General features: G+C 47.0%; 1 protein-coding gene across 3 annotated transcripts in view; it reads left to right on the forward strand.

Annotated features, from left to right (window-relative positions):
- The first annotated feature begins 6,192 nt into the window (after positions 1-6,192).
- The window catches only part of LOC125448424 (sialic acid-binding Ig-like lectin 11), a 29,259-nt gene continuing 18,630 nt past the window's right edge, over positions 6,193-16,821 (forward strand). For 2 of the 3 annotated variants that reach the window (XM_048523744.2, XM_048523746.2), the window contains exons 1-3: positions 6,193-6,297; positions 6,676-6,757; positions 10,817-11,182. In XM_048523744.2, the coding sequence (XP_048379701.2) occupies positions 6,718-6,757; positions 10,817-11,182 (406 nt within the window). In that variant the 5' untranslated portion in view covers positions 6,193-6,297; positions 6,676-6,717. Of the gene's footprint in view, positions 6,298-6,429; positions 6,506-6,675; positions 6,758-10,816; positions 11,183-16,821 lie in introns of those variants that run through there. The other variant, XM_048523745.2, reaches the window with a different exon arrangement.

Here is a 16,821-nt window from a genome sequence, read left to right on the forward strand (position 1 = left end):
TGAGACCTCAATAGATTCCAGGCTGATCTGCAAACTTACTAATGATGCTTTTTATATTCTCATCTAAATCATTTATGTAATGGCAAGCTAAAGTTTTGCAAAAGACGCCAAGATTGGTGGTAACAAAGTGTGGAGCTGGATGAACACAGCAGGCCAGGCAGCATCTTAGGAGCACAAAAGCTGATGTTTCGGGCCTAGGCACTTCATCAGAAAAGGGAGAGGGGGAGGCAGATCGAAGATGGATAGAGGAGAAGATAGGTGGAGAGGAGACAGACAAGTTAAAGAGGTGGAGATGGAGCCAGTAGAGGTGAGTGTAGGTAGGGAGGCAGAGTGGACAGTAAAGAAAGCTATGTAAGATTATAAAGAGATCTCGATCAATTGGTCAATGGGCTGTGGAGTGGCAAATGGAGTTTAATTTAGATAAATACGAGGTGTTACATTTTGGTAAAACAAACAATGGCAGGACCTAGTTAGTATTGTACAACAGAGAGATCTAGGCTTTGAATATATCATTCTTTGAAGTTTACATCAGATATAGACAGGGTGGTCAAGAAGGCATTTGGCATGCTTGCCTTCATTGCTAAGTGCTTTGAGCATAGGAGTTGGGATGTTACGTTGAGCTTTTGCAGGACACTGATGAATCCTGTTCTGGAGTACTACTTCCAGTTCTGCTCTTGCTATTATAGAAAGGATATTATCAAACTGGAGAGGGTTCAGAAGAGATCTACCAGATGTTGCAGGGAATGGAAGTTTTGAGCTAAAAGGAGAGGCTGGATAGGCTAGGACTGTTTTCCACTGGAGCTTGGGTGGTAAAGAGGTGATCTTATAGAGACTCGGAAAATTACGAGAGGTATATAATAAGAGATAAGGCAAATGGCAGGTGTGGTTTCCCTTTCCTGGGTGGGTGATTTCAAGACAAGGGTGATTATTTTTAAGGTGAATGGAGAAAGATTTTAAAAAGACATGAGGAATTTTTATTTTTCACAGAGTGTAGTTCATGTGTGGAATGAACTTCCAGAGGAAGTGGTGGTATGTGTACAGTTACAATGTTTAAAAGACCTTTACATAAATAGCATGAAGAAGAAATGTTTGGAGGGATATGGCCAAATGTGGACATGTGGGACTAGTTTAGTTTGGTGTTATGGTCAGCATGGGCTGTTTGGATTGACGGGTTTATAACAACGTAAGAAATAGCAGCAATAGTAGGCCTGCTGGCCCCTTGAGCCTGCTGCACCATTTAATAAGATCATAGCTGATCTTTCTGTGGACTTAGCTCACAATCCTGCCTGCTCACCATAACCCTTAATTCCTTTGCTGTTCAAAAATCTATCCATCTTTGCCTTAAAACATTCAATGAGGTAGCCTCAACTTCTTCACTGAAATTCCACAGATTTCTAACCCTTTAGGTAAAGAAGTTTCTCCTCAACATGACTGGAAATCATGGCAGATCAGACAGCACCCATGGAGAGAGCAAGCAAACGGGGAGGGCAGCACTTATACTATAGTAGGGAGGGGTGTGTGGGGGCTGGGGCTAGTGGATGTGGGGTGATGGAGAAGAAAAGATGTTGGTAGCTCAGATTAAGTGGGAAAGGCAGAACAATGGTGTCTCCCCCGACAGACTTGAAAGGACAGTAAGTGAGATGGGGGGAGGGGAAGACGTGATAACAAGCTAAAAGAAAGGGAAATGTTCACATTTTAAAGGCGTTTAACTCTAAGTCCAGAAGGCTGTAAGTACCTCTTCTGAAGTTGAGATGTAGCTCTTACAGTTTGTGCTGTGATTCACTAGAACACTGCAGCATGCTGAGGACAGGCATATGAGCATGTAAGCTGGATGCTGTGGTAAAATGACCAGCTACAGGAAGGTCAGGGTCATGCGTGTGCACCGCCTGGAGGTGTTCTGCAGAGCAGTTACCCAGCCTGCATTTGATTTCTCCAGTGTACAGTTGGTCACTTTGGATGCAGCATGTACAATACACAAAGATTGGAGGAGGTGCAGGTAAAGTGCTGCTTCACCTGGAAAGACAGTTTCGGCCCTTAGTAGACAGGGAGGCGGTAAAGTGGCAGGTATTGTAGCTTCTGCAGTTATATGGGAAGGTGCTGTGGAAATGTGGGGTGGTATTTATGGTTGTGGAATGGAATACGGTGTTCTGGAGAGAATGATTTCTCCTCACTTTGTTTCTGTGCTGTATGACTATATAACCCCACAGAGGCTAGCATCCTGTCACCAAGTCGCCCTTTATTTTCAAATAAACACTCTGACTTTAGTACTGATGCACAATTAGGTACCAGAGTGTCAGTGTCTCAGACATTCATTCTTTTTATATGTCAATCAGGGGTCCCTAGTTGGGTACATTAGTCTGATCCAATCAGGAATTCCTATCCCATGACTTCTAGCTGGCTGACCTTATTACAGTGACTACATGCCTCCCCTTCTGAATCTATGGACATGGGCTGGTCCTTTCTCTGTAATAGAAATGAGGAGCAAAGAAGTTAATTCTGACAAAAAGGCAAGCTGCAGGTTCAGTGTTTCCAGGGGAGTAATCAATATTTTGGATGAAAAAATCTAGAAGATCATCAGTGATGTCACAACATAGACCTAAAGGATGAGAACTGTGTAAGAATCCAATAGCAGAATTCCTCCACAGTTGAACTTCAAAGTAACCACTGCACAAGGATCCATGATAACAAAGTTTCGAGCTGGGTGAACACAACGGGCCAACCCGCATTTTAGGAACAGGAAAGCTGACGTTTCGGGCCTAGACGCTTCATCAGAAATGGGGGGGAAGGGGGTTCTGAAATAAATAGGGAGCGAGGGGGAGGCGGATCAAAGATGGATGGAGGAGAAGATAAGTGGAGAGCAGACAGACAAGTTAAAGAGGCGGGGATGGAGCTAGTAAAGGTCAGTGTAGGTAGGGAGGAGATAGGTCAGTCCAGGGAGGACAGTCAGGTCAAGGGGGCTGATTGAGGCTAGTAGGTAGGAAATGGGGGTGCGGCTTGAGGTGGTAGGAGGGGATAGGTGAGACGAAGAACAGGTTAGGGAGGCGGGGACGAGCTGGGCTGGTTTTGGAATGCGGTAGGGGGAGGGGAGATTTTGAATCTTGTGAAATCCACATTGATACCATTGGGGTGAGTGTGCTGTTCCTGCAACCTTTGGGTGGAATGTTGTGGCATTGCAGGAGGCCCAGGATGGACATGTCGTTTGAGGAATGGGAGGGGGTGTTGAAATGGTTCATGACCGGGAGGTGCAGTTGTTTGTTGCGAACTGAGCGGAGGTGTTCTGCAAAGCGTTCTCCAAGCCTCCACTTGGTTTCCCCGATGTAGAGGAGGCCACATCTGGAACAGCGGATGCAGTATAACACATTGGCAGATGTGCAGATGAACATCTGCTTGACATGGAAAGTCTTGGGACCTGGGATGGGGGTGAGGGAGGAGGTATGGGGCCAGGTGTAGCACTTCCTGCGGTTGCAGGGACAAGTGCAGGGTGCGGTGGGACTAGAGGGGGGTGTGGAGCAGATAAGGGAGTCACAGAGAGAGTGGTCCCTCCACAAAGCAGACAAGGGTGGGGAGGGAAAAGTGTCTTTGGTGGTGGGGTCGGATGGCGGAAGTGTCGGAAGATGATGTGTTAGATCCGGAGGTTGGTGGGGTGGTACGTGAGGACGAGAGGGATTCTTTTTTCGTCGCTATTGCGGGGACGGGTTGTGAGGGATGAGTTGCGGGAGACATGGTCAAGGGCGTTCTCGACCACTGCGGGGTTGTGGGGGGAGCGGAGTTGCAGTCCTTGACAAACAAGGACACCTGTGATGTACGGGAGTGGAATGCCTCTTCCTGGAAGCAGATGCAGCGGAGGCAAAGGAATTGGGAATAGGGGATGGCATTTTAGCAGGAAGGTGGGTGGGAGGAGATGTATACTAGGTAGCTGTGGGAGTCAGTGGGTTTGAAATGGATATCCATTTCTCGGTGGTTGACCGAGATGGAGACAAAGAGGTCCAAGAAGGTGAGAGACGTGTTAGAGATGGTCCAGGTGAACTTAAGGTTGGGGTGGAAGTTGTTGAAGTGGATGAACTGTTCAAACTCCTCATGGGACCACGAGGCGGCACTGATACAGGAGGAAGAGGTGGGGTTTAGCGCCAATTTAGGTACGGAAGAGGATTGTTCCACATAACCTACAAAGAGGCAGGCATAGCTTGGACCCATGTAGGTACCCATGGACACCGCCTTTGTAGGAAGTGGGAGGAATTGGAAGAGAAGTTGTTGAGGGTGAGGACGAGTTCGGCTATGTGGTTGAGGGTGTCAGTGGAGGGGGACTGATCGGGCCTGCGGGACAGGAAGAAGCAGAGGCCCTTTAGGCCACCTGCATGTGGAATACAGGTGTATATGGACTGGACATCCATGGTAAAAATGAGGTGTTGGGGACCGGGGAATTGGAAGTTCTGGAGGTTGTGGGAGGGCTTGGGTGGTGTCACGTATGTAGGTGGGGAGTTCCTGGACCAAGGGGGAGAAAACTGAGTCAAGATAGGTGGAGATAAGTTTGGTGGGGCAGGAGCAGGGAGACAATGGGTTGACCAGGGTAGTCGGGCTTGTGGATTTTGTGAAGGAGGTAGAAGTGGACGATAGTCCCAAGGACAAGGATCCATCCCCAGACACCAGAGACAGAGAACCGGTCTATCCTCTCTCACTCCCACCTACACTCACCTTTACCGGCTCCAATCCCACCTCCTTGACCTGTCTGTCTCCTCTCCACCTATCTTCTCCTTTATCCTTATTCTATCCACCTCCCCTTTTCTCCCTATTTATTTCAGAATCCCCTTCCCCTCCCCAATTCTGAAGAAGGGTCTAGATCCGAAACGTCAGCTTTCCTGCTCCTCTGATGCTGCTTGGTCTGCTCTGTTCATCCAGCTCGACACCTTGTTGTGGAATATTGATTGGAATTGTTGCTAAATTCCACCAATAATTGGATAATGGCCAAGTTGAATTGTGAGGCTTAACTCACTTACTTGAAGGGTCTCATTGGGTTGCTACATGCAAGAAAATTTAAATCATTGTTTCATAGATCATAGAATCCATAAAGTGTGGAAACAGGCCCCTCAGCTCAACAAGTCCACACCGACCCTCAGAGTATCCCACCTAGACCCATCCCTCGAATCTACACATCTCTTATCACTACCCCCACCCCTCTGAGCCCCATGGAGAATTGGGCTCCATTGTTCTACCTGTACCCCTCAGCAAGGGAGCCTTGGCTTGTCTTCTCCCTCACCCCCTACCATACAGCTCTACCAACAGGCAGCAGCAAGGACTCCATCCTGTGGACTAGACCAGCACAACGTTGGCTCATAGAATCCCTACAGTCTAGGGAGGAGTCGTTCAGCCCATCAGCTCTGCGTCGACTGTGTGAAGAGCATCCCAAACAGACCCACTGCATCTCCAACATCCTGAATTTCCTGTGAATAACCCACCTAACCTGTACATCTTTGGGAGGGAACCAGAGAACACATGTGGAAACCAGGAGAATGTACAAATTCCACAGTCGCCCAAGGCTGGAATTGAATCTTGGCTCTTGGTGCTGCAGAGCAGCAGTGCAAAGTACTAAGTCACGGCGTGCTGTCCCAGTTGCTGATTGACAGTTGTTAAGGTTCAGGCTCAGGCTTGAGGTGTGATGCCCCCCACTAAACTTCCCTTTCTGCATTAGATTCAATCTGTGTGCCTACACTTGGGAGTTATTAGAGAACAGCACAGAGCACAGAACCTGCACAAATCAGCCCATTCAGCTCCTCAAACTTGTTCTTGTCTGACCCGATTGCTCAACTTTTCTGTCAGTTCCTCATGAACCTTGATTCGTTCATCAACCAAAAATCTGCCTGACTCAGAGCCGAATACGTGGGAAGATTCTGCTGCCAAGTGCTTTCTGGGGAAGGGATTTCCGCAGATCAGAAGGTGGCCACTCAGCCCCTTGAACAGTTAGGGCAGTGGTGTATCAACCTCTTGAGTCTGCAACACAGGAACAGGAGGAAATTCATTCAGCTCCTCAGGTCTTTGAGGGAGGAACAGGAGAAGCTTCATTCAGCCCACTCAGACTTTATTAAATATTGCACAGGGCCGCACAAAGGGTTAACAGTTTGTCTGAAGTTCCGGCAAACATCTGACTTCTCTCTTTGAGCTGACTTCCTGATCTCACTGACAGTGACACAGCCACCCCTTTGAATCACATACATAGGGGACCAGCACAGGAAGAGGCTATTCCACACACAGGCAAAGTGTGTGGGCAGTTCGTCCCCAAGCAAGCTGTCAGACAGGTCCAGGGTAAGTAACATAACAACAGAAGTTCACTTCCAGGACCAACATTATCCTGTGTTGACATTGTAACTTTGGAAAGACAGGCTCCAATGATTTGAAGACTTCAAAACATTTCTATATAATGCTAACTTCTGAGTCTCAGTTCATACGGACCATCTTTCTTGATCAAAGGACAAGGGACGCTCAGAGACATGGGCATTGTGATGTGGTAAAGGTACTGTACAAATGCAAATCTTTCATTGTTTTACTTCCTTAAAGCTTTGTAACGCCACAAAGCACCTGTCATCCCATGGGGAATCAAAGCAGTCTGTGAAGATATTGTCTAAAAGTAGCGCTGATCTCTCTGACAAGAGGTGATGTCTCATTAACCCCTTTCTCTTACAGAGCTTGAGAAGGAGAAGCTGATAAAATATCTGGGAGTAGACAATGTTCGGGAAATATCACTTGCTGTTGTCATTTCTACAAGGTAATGTTGTGGTCAGGTTGGGCAATTTTAAGGTTTATAGTCTTTGGAACAGGGATTTTTTTCTTTATTCATTCATGGGATTAGGGTATCGCAGACTGGGCAGCATTTATTGCCCAAAGGGCAGTTTAGAGTCAACCACCTTGCTGTGGGTCAGGAGTTACATGCAGTCCATACCAGGTAAGGATGGCAGTTTCCTTCCCTAAAGGACGTGAGTGAACCAGATGGGTTTCCCCCCAACAATCGACAATCGTTTCATGGTCTTCATTAGATTCTTATATTTTATTGAAGTCAAATTCCACCATCTGCCATAGTGGGATTCGAGCCCAGGTCCCCAGAATATTGTTTGGGTCTTTGGATTAACTGTCCAGTGATTTAATAACGGTAGACCATTGCCTCCTCATGGAACATTCTTCATAGAATCACCACAGTGCAGACATTTGGTCCACTGACCCTCCAAAGAGTGCCCTGCCCAGACCTCTTTCCCCCCACCCCCAACTGTATCCCCTGCATTTACCGTGGCCAACCCACACATCACTGGACGCTACAGGACAATTTAAGTACCTGACCTGTACATCTTTGGACCCACGCTGACATGAGGAGAATGGCTGACTGGAGTGAGGCAGCAATGCAAACGATGAGCCATTGTGATAATGGGAACTGCAGATGCTGGAAAAGCCAAGATAACAAAGTGTGAAGCTGGATGAATGCAGCAGCCCAAGCAGCATCTCAGGAGCACAAAAGCTGATGTTTCGGGCCTAGACCCTTCATCAGAGAGGGGGATGGGAGAGGGTTCTGGAATAAATAGGGAGAGAGGGGGATGGGGGTGAGGGATGAGGTGTGGGGGCAAGTGTAGCACTTCCTGCGTTTGCAGGGGAAGGTGCCAGGTGTGGTGGGGTTGGAGGGGAGTGTGGAGCGGACAAGGGAGTCACGGAGCGAGTCGTTTCTCCAGAAGGCAGACAAGGGTGAGGATGGAAAAATGTTTTGGTTGGTGGGGTCGGGTTGTAGATGGCAGAAGTGTTGGAGGATGATGCGTTGTATCCGGAGGTTGGTGGGGTGGTATGTGAGAATGAGGGGGTTCCTCTTGGGGCGGTTGTGGCAGGGGCGGGGTGTGAGGGATGTGTTGGGGGAGACGCGGTGAAGGGCGTTATCGACCACCGCGGGGGGAAAGTCCCTATACACCTGTATTCCTCATGCAGATGGCCTCAAGGCCTTCCGCTTCTTCCTGTCCCGCAGGCCCGATGAGTCCCCGTCCACCGACACCCTCATCCGCCTAGCTGAACTCGCCCTCACCCTCAACAACTTCTCTTCTGATTCCTCCCACTTCCTACAAAGGAGGGGGCCATGGGTACCCGCATGGGCCCAAGCTATGCCTGCCTCTTTGTAGGTTACGTGGAACAGTCCCTCTTACGCACCTACACAGGCCCCAAACCCCACCTCTTCCTCCGTTACATTGATGACTGTATTGGCACCGCCTCTTGCTCCCCAGAGAAGCTCAAACAGCTCATCCACTTCACCAACACCTTCCACCCCAACCTTCAGTTCACCTGGGCCATCTCCAACACATCCCTCACCTTCCTGCACCTCTCAGTCTCCAATCTAAGGCAACCAGCTTGTAACTGATGTCCATTTCAAGCCCACCGACTCCCACAGCTACCTAGAATACACCTCCTCCCACCCACCCTCCTGCAAAAATTCCATCCCCTATTCCCAATTCCTCCGCCTCCGCCGCATCTGCTCCCAGGAAGAAGCATTCCACGCCCGCACATCCCAGATGTCCACGTTCTTCAAGGACCGCAACTTTCCCCCCGCAGTGATTGAGAACGCCGTTGACCGCATTTCCGGCAATACATTTCCTGTTGATTCGCGCTCTGCTGGAAACCTCAATGAGGGAAGGAGAAGCAATCAATAGCGAAAGATGTCAAATTCACAGTTCCATATTTGCCTTTTACTGTCAACACATGCCTGGCTCAGGCTAAAGGCACTTTGCTGAAATGTTTCACAGCGTCTGTAGGCGTAGGCTCAGTGCTGAACTTGGGGACCAGTCGATCTCCAAAGTTGCATCAGAGTCAACAATAATAAAATGGGTAGTATCTTCCCAGCCCCTGAATGACTTGATCCATGGTGTGAAAGTTGGAAAGACCAGGTGAGATGACCAGAGAGCAGCTCCACAATGTCAAGATCAAAACCTCCCATTTTCCAAAAGCGAGACAGATTCTTTGGCAGATGTCCCTGCCATCTTACAACTTTGGTGTCAGCTTCCTCAGACAAACCTGCCTGCTGCCCCTGCGTCTTGCTTGCTCATATCACTGAAGTCTTCAATTTCAAGTTCATGTGGGCTCTCTTCTGCATGAGGCTGAGCTGGTTCCTGGTCGCTGGCAATCCTCTGGATGCCAGGAAACTGGAATGTTTCTCTCTCTGCCAACTGCAGAGAGGTGGCAGTGAAGTGCTCACCAGTGCGTGCACTCATAGAGATGTCTAAAATAGAAACAGGAGCCCACTTTGTCATTTAATACGATGACAGATGACCATCCAACTCAGTCCCCACACCCTTTGATCCCTTTATGCCTAAGAACCATATCTGACTCCTGCTTGAAAGCAGCCAATGTTTTAGTCTCAACCACTTTGTGTGATACAGAATTCCACAGGCTCCCCATTCTCTGGGTGAAGACATTACTCCTCAACACAGTCCTGAATGACCTACCCCATATTCTCAGACTGTGACCCCCCCAGCTCGGTTCTGGATACCCCAAATCATCAGGAACAACCTTCCTATGTCTCGTCATGTAAGACTTTTATATTCTATGACACTCCCCCTAAACTCCAGTGAATATAGCCCTAACTGTTCAGTCCTGCCATCCCAGGAATCAGCCTCACGATTCTAATGTTACTAACATTCTCACAAGGGGCTGGTGTCTAAGCTGTTGGAAGGTGCAGGAGGTAGCCTTACCAGTGTAACGTCTGAGGATTCTGTGCTCTTTGCCTCAGAGATGAGGAGATGATGCCTTGCAAGGATGCCCTCTTGGCTGTGGAGACAGAGAGTGTGCTGCGATTGGTTGTAGAAGACTAGGCATTGTTAAGGCTAAACTCAGAGTGCGATGATGCGCAATTAGACTGCAATGGGCAATGCTTCTTAACTGGTTGCTGCGACATTTTCTAAAATTCATTCACAGGATGTGGGCATCACTGACTTGGCCAACACTTATTGCTGTGAGGGCAGTTTTGAGTCAACCACAGTGCTGTGTGTCTGGAGTCACACCACATAAATTTAGCAGTGTCCTTCCCCAAAGGCCATTAATAAACAGGTTCGGTTTTCCCTGACAATTGACAGTGCTTTCATGAGCACCATTAGATTTTTCATTCCAAATTTCTCTTGAATTCACATTCCATCAGCTGGCCATAGTGGGATTTGAACCTATTCCCCAGAGTCTCAACATTACAAGTGTAGCGGTAGTACCACTTAGCCATCAACTCCCCAGGCACACAGTTGGTTTCACCACAGGGTCGGTCCCGATCCTCGCTAGCAAGGGCAAAGAAGCTTGCTCCGTAGGGGTGAAGAGCTGAATATTAGGCATCCTACATCTACCCTGACTTGCTTGCCCCACTATAGGCGTCAACACCTCACTGACTCAAGTAATGAGTTGAGGACCAGGCTGGCAGGGTCAGGTGGCACAGCCTTCTCTGCCGGTCCCAGGGACATAGGCAGCCGTTGTCCTCAAAGCGGTCGCCAATTTCCCCTTGTCTACCTCACCTAGGGCAAAGGTGATGAAACATGTTCTAGACAACCACAGCTCAACTGGGTGAATGGTGGCCTTTTAAACTTGGTGGAAGACCGACTTCGCTAAACAGGGTCCTGAGGACCATGAGTGAATGTAGGATGAACTTGTCCACTCCTGCGTCCAGGATTGCCCTCCATCTGCTGTGTAACTTCGGAGAGCTCCTTGTGTGCCCTGTAGGTGGTCCATACAACACCCACTGTGTACTAGTGACGGATGGAATGGATATTGAGTCTAGTGAATCCATAGGCCATCCAGAACTAAATACTGATATTTCTCTCCCCAGCTGGACTGGCGCAAGAGTGGAAAATCCACACTCCACGTGAGGTGACAACTCAGGAAGGTTCCTGTGCTCAGATTCCGTGTAATTATAGTTGTCCTTCACATCTGACAAACCAGCCGCGAGTCGGAGTCTGGTATTATCAAACAGGAATTAAAAGATGGTCAGTAGCCTCTCACTCCGAGAGTCTTAGTAATGAATCGCCACAGTTCCGCTATCGGACCTGGCTGTCTGGAGACCTGCAAGATGGAGACTGCTCACTGATTATAAACAACATCACACGGGAAGATGCAGGATATTATTATTTCAAATTAACATTTGTCGACAAAGTGAAATATAAATCCAAACCTGCAACTCAGCTTCAAGTTTCTGGTAAGCGCTGTGTAAATAATTACTCAAATTCACATCCTACATTCAATGGAAAATAATGCAAACTGAGACATTTCCAAATTAACACAAAACACAACCTGTTACAACTCAGTGATAATGGGAACTGCAGATGCCGGAGATTCCAAGATAATAAAATGTGAGGCTGGATGAACACAGCAGGCCCAGCAGCATCTCAGGAGCACAAAAGCTGACGTTTCGGGCCTAGACCCTTCATCAGAGAGGGGGATGGGGGGAGGGAACTGGAATAAATAGGGAGAGAGGGGGAGGCGGACCGAAGATGGAGAGTAAAGAAGATAGGTGGAGAGAGTGTAGGTAGGGAGGTAGGGAGGGGATAGGTCAGTCCAGGGAAGACGGACAGGTCAAGGAGGTGGGATGAGGTTAGTAGGTAGCGGGGGGTGCGGCTTGGGGTGGGAGGAAGGGATGGGTGAGAGGAAGAACCGGTTAGGGAGGCAGAGACAGGTTGGACTGGTTTTGGGATGCAGTGGGTGGGGGCGAAGAGCTGGGCTGGTTGTGTGGTGCAGTGGGGGGAGGGGACGAACTGGGCTGGTTGAGGGATGCAGTAGGGGAAGGGGAGATTTTGAAACTGGTGAAGTCCACATTGATACCATATGGCTGCAGGGTTCCCAGGCGGAATATGAGTTGCTGTTCCTGCAACCTTCGGGTGGCATCATTGTGGCAGTGCAGGAGGCTCATGATGGACATGTCATCAAGAGAATGGGAGGGGGAGTGGAAATGGTTTGCGACTGGGAGGTGCAGCATGGCCTCCTGCACTGCCACAATGATACCACCCGAAGGTTGCAGGAACAGCAACTCATATTCCGCCTGGGAAACCTGCAGCCATATGGTATCAATGTGGACTTCACCAGTTTCAAAATCTCCCCTTCCCCTACTGCATCCCTCAACCAGCCCAGTTCGTCCCCTCCCCCCACTGCACCACACAACCAGCCCAGCTCTTCCCCCCCACCCACTGCATCCCAAAACCAGTCCAACCTGTCTCTGCCTCCCTAACCGGTTCTTCCTCTCACCCATCCCTTCCTCCCACCCCAAGCCGCACCCCCCGCTACCTACTAACCTCATCCCACCTCCTTGACCTGTCCGTCTTCCCTGGACTGACCTATCCCCTCCCTACCTCCCCACCTACACTCTCTCCACCTATCTTCTTTACTCTCCATCTTCGGTCCGCCTCCCCCTCTCTCCCTATTTATTCCAGTTCCCTCCCCCCATCCCCCTCTCTGATGAAGGGTCTAGGCCCGAAACGTCAGCTTTTGTGCTCCTGAGATGCTGCTTGGCCTGCTGTGTTCATCCAGCCTCACATTTTATTATCCTGTTACAACTCAGTGTCTGACTCTCAATAACCTGGCGATAGCTTCCAAAACCGTCCTAAGTGACATCCAATACTCCTGTTGATATCAATAACTTGATGTATTGACTACGATGTCAGGTTATCTACTCCTATCCATCTCTTTAATTCTGATTAAAAGTCAGAAAAAGAATTTGTATTTTCATAGTGCCTTTTGCTACCTCACGACATCCCACAAAGCATTGAAACAAATGCAGGCATCCTTTAAATGTAGAATCTCCCCACTCTCTGATTAAAGAATTTTCTCCTCAATTCCTGATTAGATTTATTAGTGATGATCTTATACTAACAGCCCCTAGTTCTGGTCTTCCACTCCCACAAGAGGAAATGGTGTCTCTGTATTTCATTTTAATACATTTATTGCCGGCTGGGCCAGCACCTATTGCCCAGAGGAGAGTTAAGAGTCAACCATATTGCTGTGGGCCTGGAGCCACATCTAGGCCAGACCAGGTACAGACATGCATTTTCATTTCCTGAAGGACATTAGTGGACAGATGGGTTTTTCCTGACAATCAACAACAGATTCATGGTCATCATAAGGCTCTTAATTCCAGATTTTTTTTAAAAATCAGATTCAAATTTCACCATCTGCCATGGCAGGATTCAAACCCAGGTCTCCAGAACATTACCTGAGTTTCGGGATTAACAGTCCAGCGATAATACCACTAGGCTGTTGCCTCTCCAATCAAAATCTCTTTGAAATTAAAACCCCTCTAAGAGAAAATGGACCAGCCTTTCTTCCACTCCTGATAGGTTCACTCCTGCACTTTTGGGATCATCATCACTGATTATTTTCATACTCTTGCCAGTACCTCCATATCCTTTTTGTAATATGGAGACCAGCACTGCTTCCAGTATCCCAGGTGTCGTCTGACCAAGGTTCACAGCAAGTTTCACAGTGTTTCCTGACGTTTTCATTTTATCCCTCGGTATGGAATCACTAATGACTAGCTTGTTTGTTCATTTTTGTGACCAATGCTATTTCCATAAGGAGTGCTGTGTGTATATCAGCAAAATCGGAATGGTCCCTTCAAATATGCATCCAACAGCAAAGTGCTGGAATTCTAAACACTTGTAAATAAGGTCAAGAGGGCCAGAGTAATGAAACTACTTTGGAATGGTCATTATTCTATTAAACATAGGAGCAAAAGTAGGCCATTCAGCCAGTTGAGTCATTCAATGAGATCATGGTTGATCTGATAATCCTCAACTCCACCTTCATTTGTTTTCGCCATAACCCTTGATTCCTTTCCTGATTAAAAATCCGACTATCTCAGCCTTGACTGTACTTAATTATCCAGCCTCGACAGCCCTCTGGTAAAGAGGGTTGACAGAGCAGATGTTACCCCTGAAAGCCAGTCTAGAATAAGAAGTAATAATATTAGACAGAGGCGTGGCAGATTTGAATCTATAGAAATCACTACCCTTGAGTATGGTGTCCACTGGGACACTGAATACATTTAAGAAGAAGGTAGAAAGATAATAATGGACTAAAAGGTTATGGAGAGCAGGGGCTGGGGAAGTGAAGTTGAGGCAAAAATGAGTCATGATTAGATTAAATGGCAGAGCAGTCTTGAGGGGCTGAATGACCTATTTCTGCTCCTTGTTATTATGTTTTAAAGAATTCCACAGTTTTACTATGCTTTTTGAGAAGAAATTCTGCCCCATTTGCTGTCCGCTGTTTTGTGAAAAGTTGCAACCTCACTATAAAAGCTGATGTGAAGAAGTTATCTATTAACTCAAATCCACCAGCTGCCAGTATCTCTCTCAAGATAACCAAGTCCCTTTTCTCGAATCATTACGTAACCCATGTAACCGACAATTGATTACCACCCAGCTCCATTTTAACTTCCGAATGCTGTAAGCGAGCATTGCACAATTCACCAACCATACATATACCAGCCCATGGGGAGGAGAGGAGTTATTCACAAAATAATATGACCAAAGGAAGCCTCTATTAAGGGACAAAGAACAAGGGAAGTGAGATTTTCTGAATAATCATAAAGTATAGTCATATAGAGACCTAAAGATGGAAGTAAGCACACTGGAACACAAAGGCCCTTCTGGTCAAGGGTGGAGAACTGCTAAATATACCATTAAAAAAGAAATCAGGATATCATGGGACTATCATCTTGACCAACTGTGTCAGTGGTGTGAGGAATGGCCGATAGACTTTAACTTAGATAAATGCAAGCTGTTGTGTTTTGATGGGTCAAACCAATAAATGCTAGGGTACTGTCCAGAACGTACAGCTGTAGGGGTACAGGTTGATAGCTCCTTGAAAATGGAGTCAAAGGTAGACAGGGTGGTGAAAAAGGCTTTCAGCATGTTAGCTTTCATCTGTTAGATCACTGAGTGTAGGAGTTGGGATGTCTTGTTGCAGCTGTACAAGATGATGGTGAGGCCACATTTGGAGTATTGTGTGCAGTTCTGATTGCTATACTATACAAAGGATATTATTAAACTAGAAAGAGTGCAGAAAAGATTTACTGTGATGTTACCTAGACTAAATAATTTGAGTTATAAGGAGAGTCTAGATAGGCTGGCACTTTTTTCCCTGGACCATAGGAGACTGAGGGTGAGGGGGATCTTATAGATAACATCATGAAAGGCATTGATAATATAGTGGAGAGCTTTGTCAAATGGTCTGGGAATCAAAAACTAGAGGGCATAAGGTGAAAGGGGAGAGATACAAAACACATGGTTGGGCAATGTCTTCACACACAGGGTGGTGAGTTAAATGTGAGGCCAGAGGTACTGGAAGAAGTGAGTACAATTATGTCACTTAAAAATACATTTTGTCATAGCTGAGGTAGGTATAGAGGGGTGTAGACCAAATGCAGGCAAATGGGATTAGATTAATTGTGAAAAATAGGTGGGATGGACAGGTTGGGCCGAAGGGCCTGTTTCCATGCTGCAGGCCTGTTATGACTGTGTGGATGCTTGGAGAACTGAAAGACCATGGATTGAGGCAATTTCAAGTTATTTTTCTGAGAGATAGAATACAGAAAAATTGACAGTTGACTGTGGTCAGGACTGTGAGGTAAAACCCTCAGAGACAAGCAGATTTTGAAGGATTGTGGGTGAAATGTGTTGCATGTGTACGAGTGGTTGATCAACCAATCACTGAAAACTGGACAATGAGGTTGACCCATCAAGGTCTGATCACATGTAAACAGGAGGGGGTTATGAAAATATGCTCTAAGTTCATGGCTAACTTGCTCAGTTAGTATGATCAGGTACTTGGAGAACATCCACTCCAATCCAACTCTTGGACAATCCAATCCAACAGGCAACCCAATTCACATGGACACCTGCACATATCAACTGCAGGATTAAGATTTTGGAAGCATTAAATAAGCTTGCTTGTGTGACTAATCTTGGTAGATTTGAGTTGTTAATGTGCAGAGTAAGCTCACAGGCCAAGGGCAGTCTAAAACAAAAAGCCGCTGGTTGATTGTCTGCAATGCAGCATTATCCAAACTTCCATCTTCCAGTTTACACTTGTAAACAGAGGTACACAACTCTTATAGTGTGCTTCAACGGTGTGCCTTCATGCCATGGGCACTATTTTTAGTGATGGCACCCACCCGTCTCCTGCATTGGGAGCAAATAGTTTGTTTAAATAATCCCTTTATTCACTTGCATCACTACTTTTAGTGATGAATATAGTTGTCTAATCGCCTTATTGATAACCAACATCCCTCCTTTTCGGAATAAGTGTATTTGTCATGCAGATTCTGTTACTCTTCAACCCCACTTAGACTCTTGTTTTTAGCACATTTTGCAAGCTCCATATTTTTCCACCTCAATGTTGTACATTAGATTGATTATTGAGAAAGTTCAATTCTAAATCTATTCTGTAGGATTATTGATATCATTCTGTAACTTATTGGAGTCCTCTTCAGTACTGACCATTCACCCAATCAAGACTTATCTGTAAATTTGGAGTCTAGTGGATCTACGAGCTATCTGTTTCTAAGCACTAATGCTTTTTTTTAAACTAATGCTTCTTTGCCCAGCTGAACCATCACCAGAGTGGAAAGGCGACTCTCTTGGAGAGGTGACAGTGCAGGAAGGTACCTGTGCACAGATTCCATGTCGTTACAATTATCCATCGTGTCTGGAAAATCGACCACGAGAAGGCGTTTGGCTGAAATTTGAAAGCCAGACGGTCTTGTCTAGCGTAGCCTTTCACTCCAAGGGTCACAATCATGAATCACAAAGGTTCCGCTATTGGACCCAGCTGTCAGGAAGCCTG

This window comes from Stegostoma tigrinum, chromosome 41, assembly GCF_030684315.1.
Source record: "Stegostoma tigrinum isolate sSteTig4 chromosome 41, sSteTig4.hap1, whole genome shotgun sequence".
Lineage (NCBI taxonomy): Eukaryota > Metazoa > Chordata > Chondrichthyes > Orectolobiformes > Stegostomatidae > Stegostoma > Stegostoma tigrinum.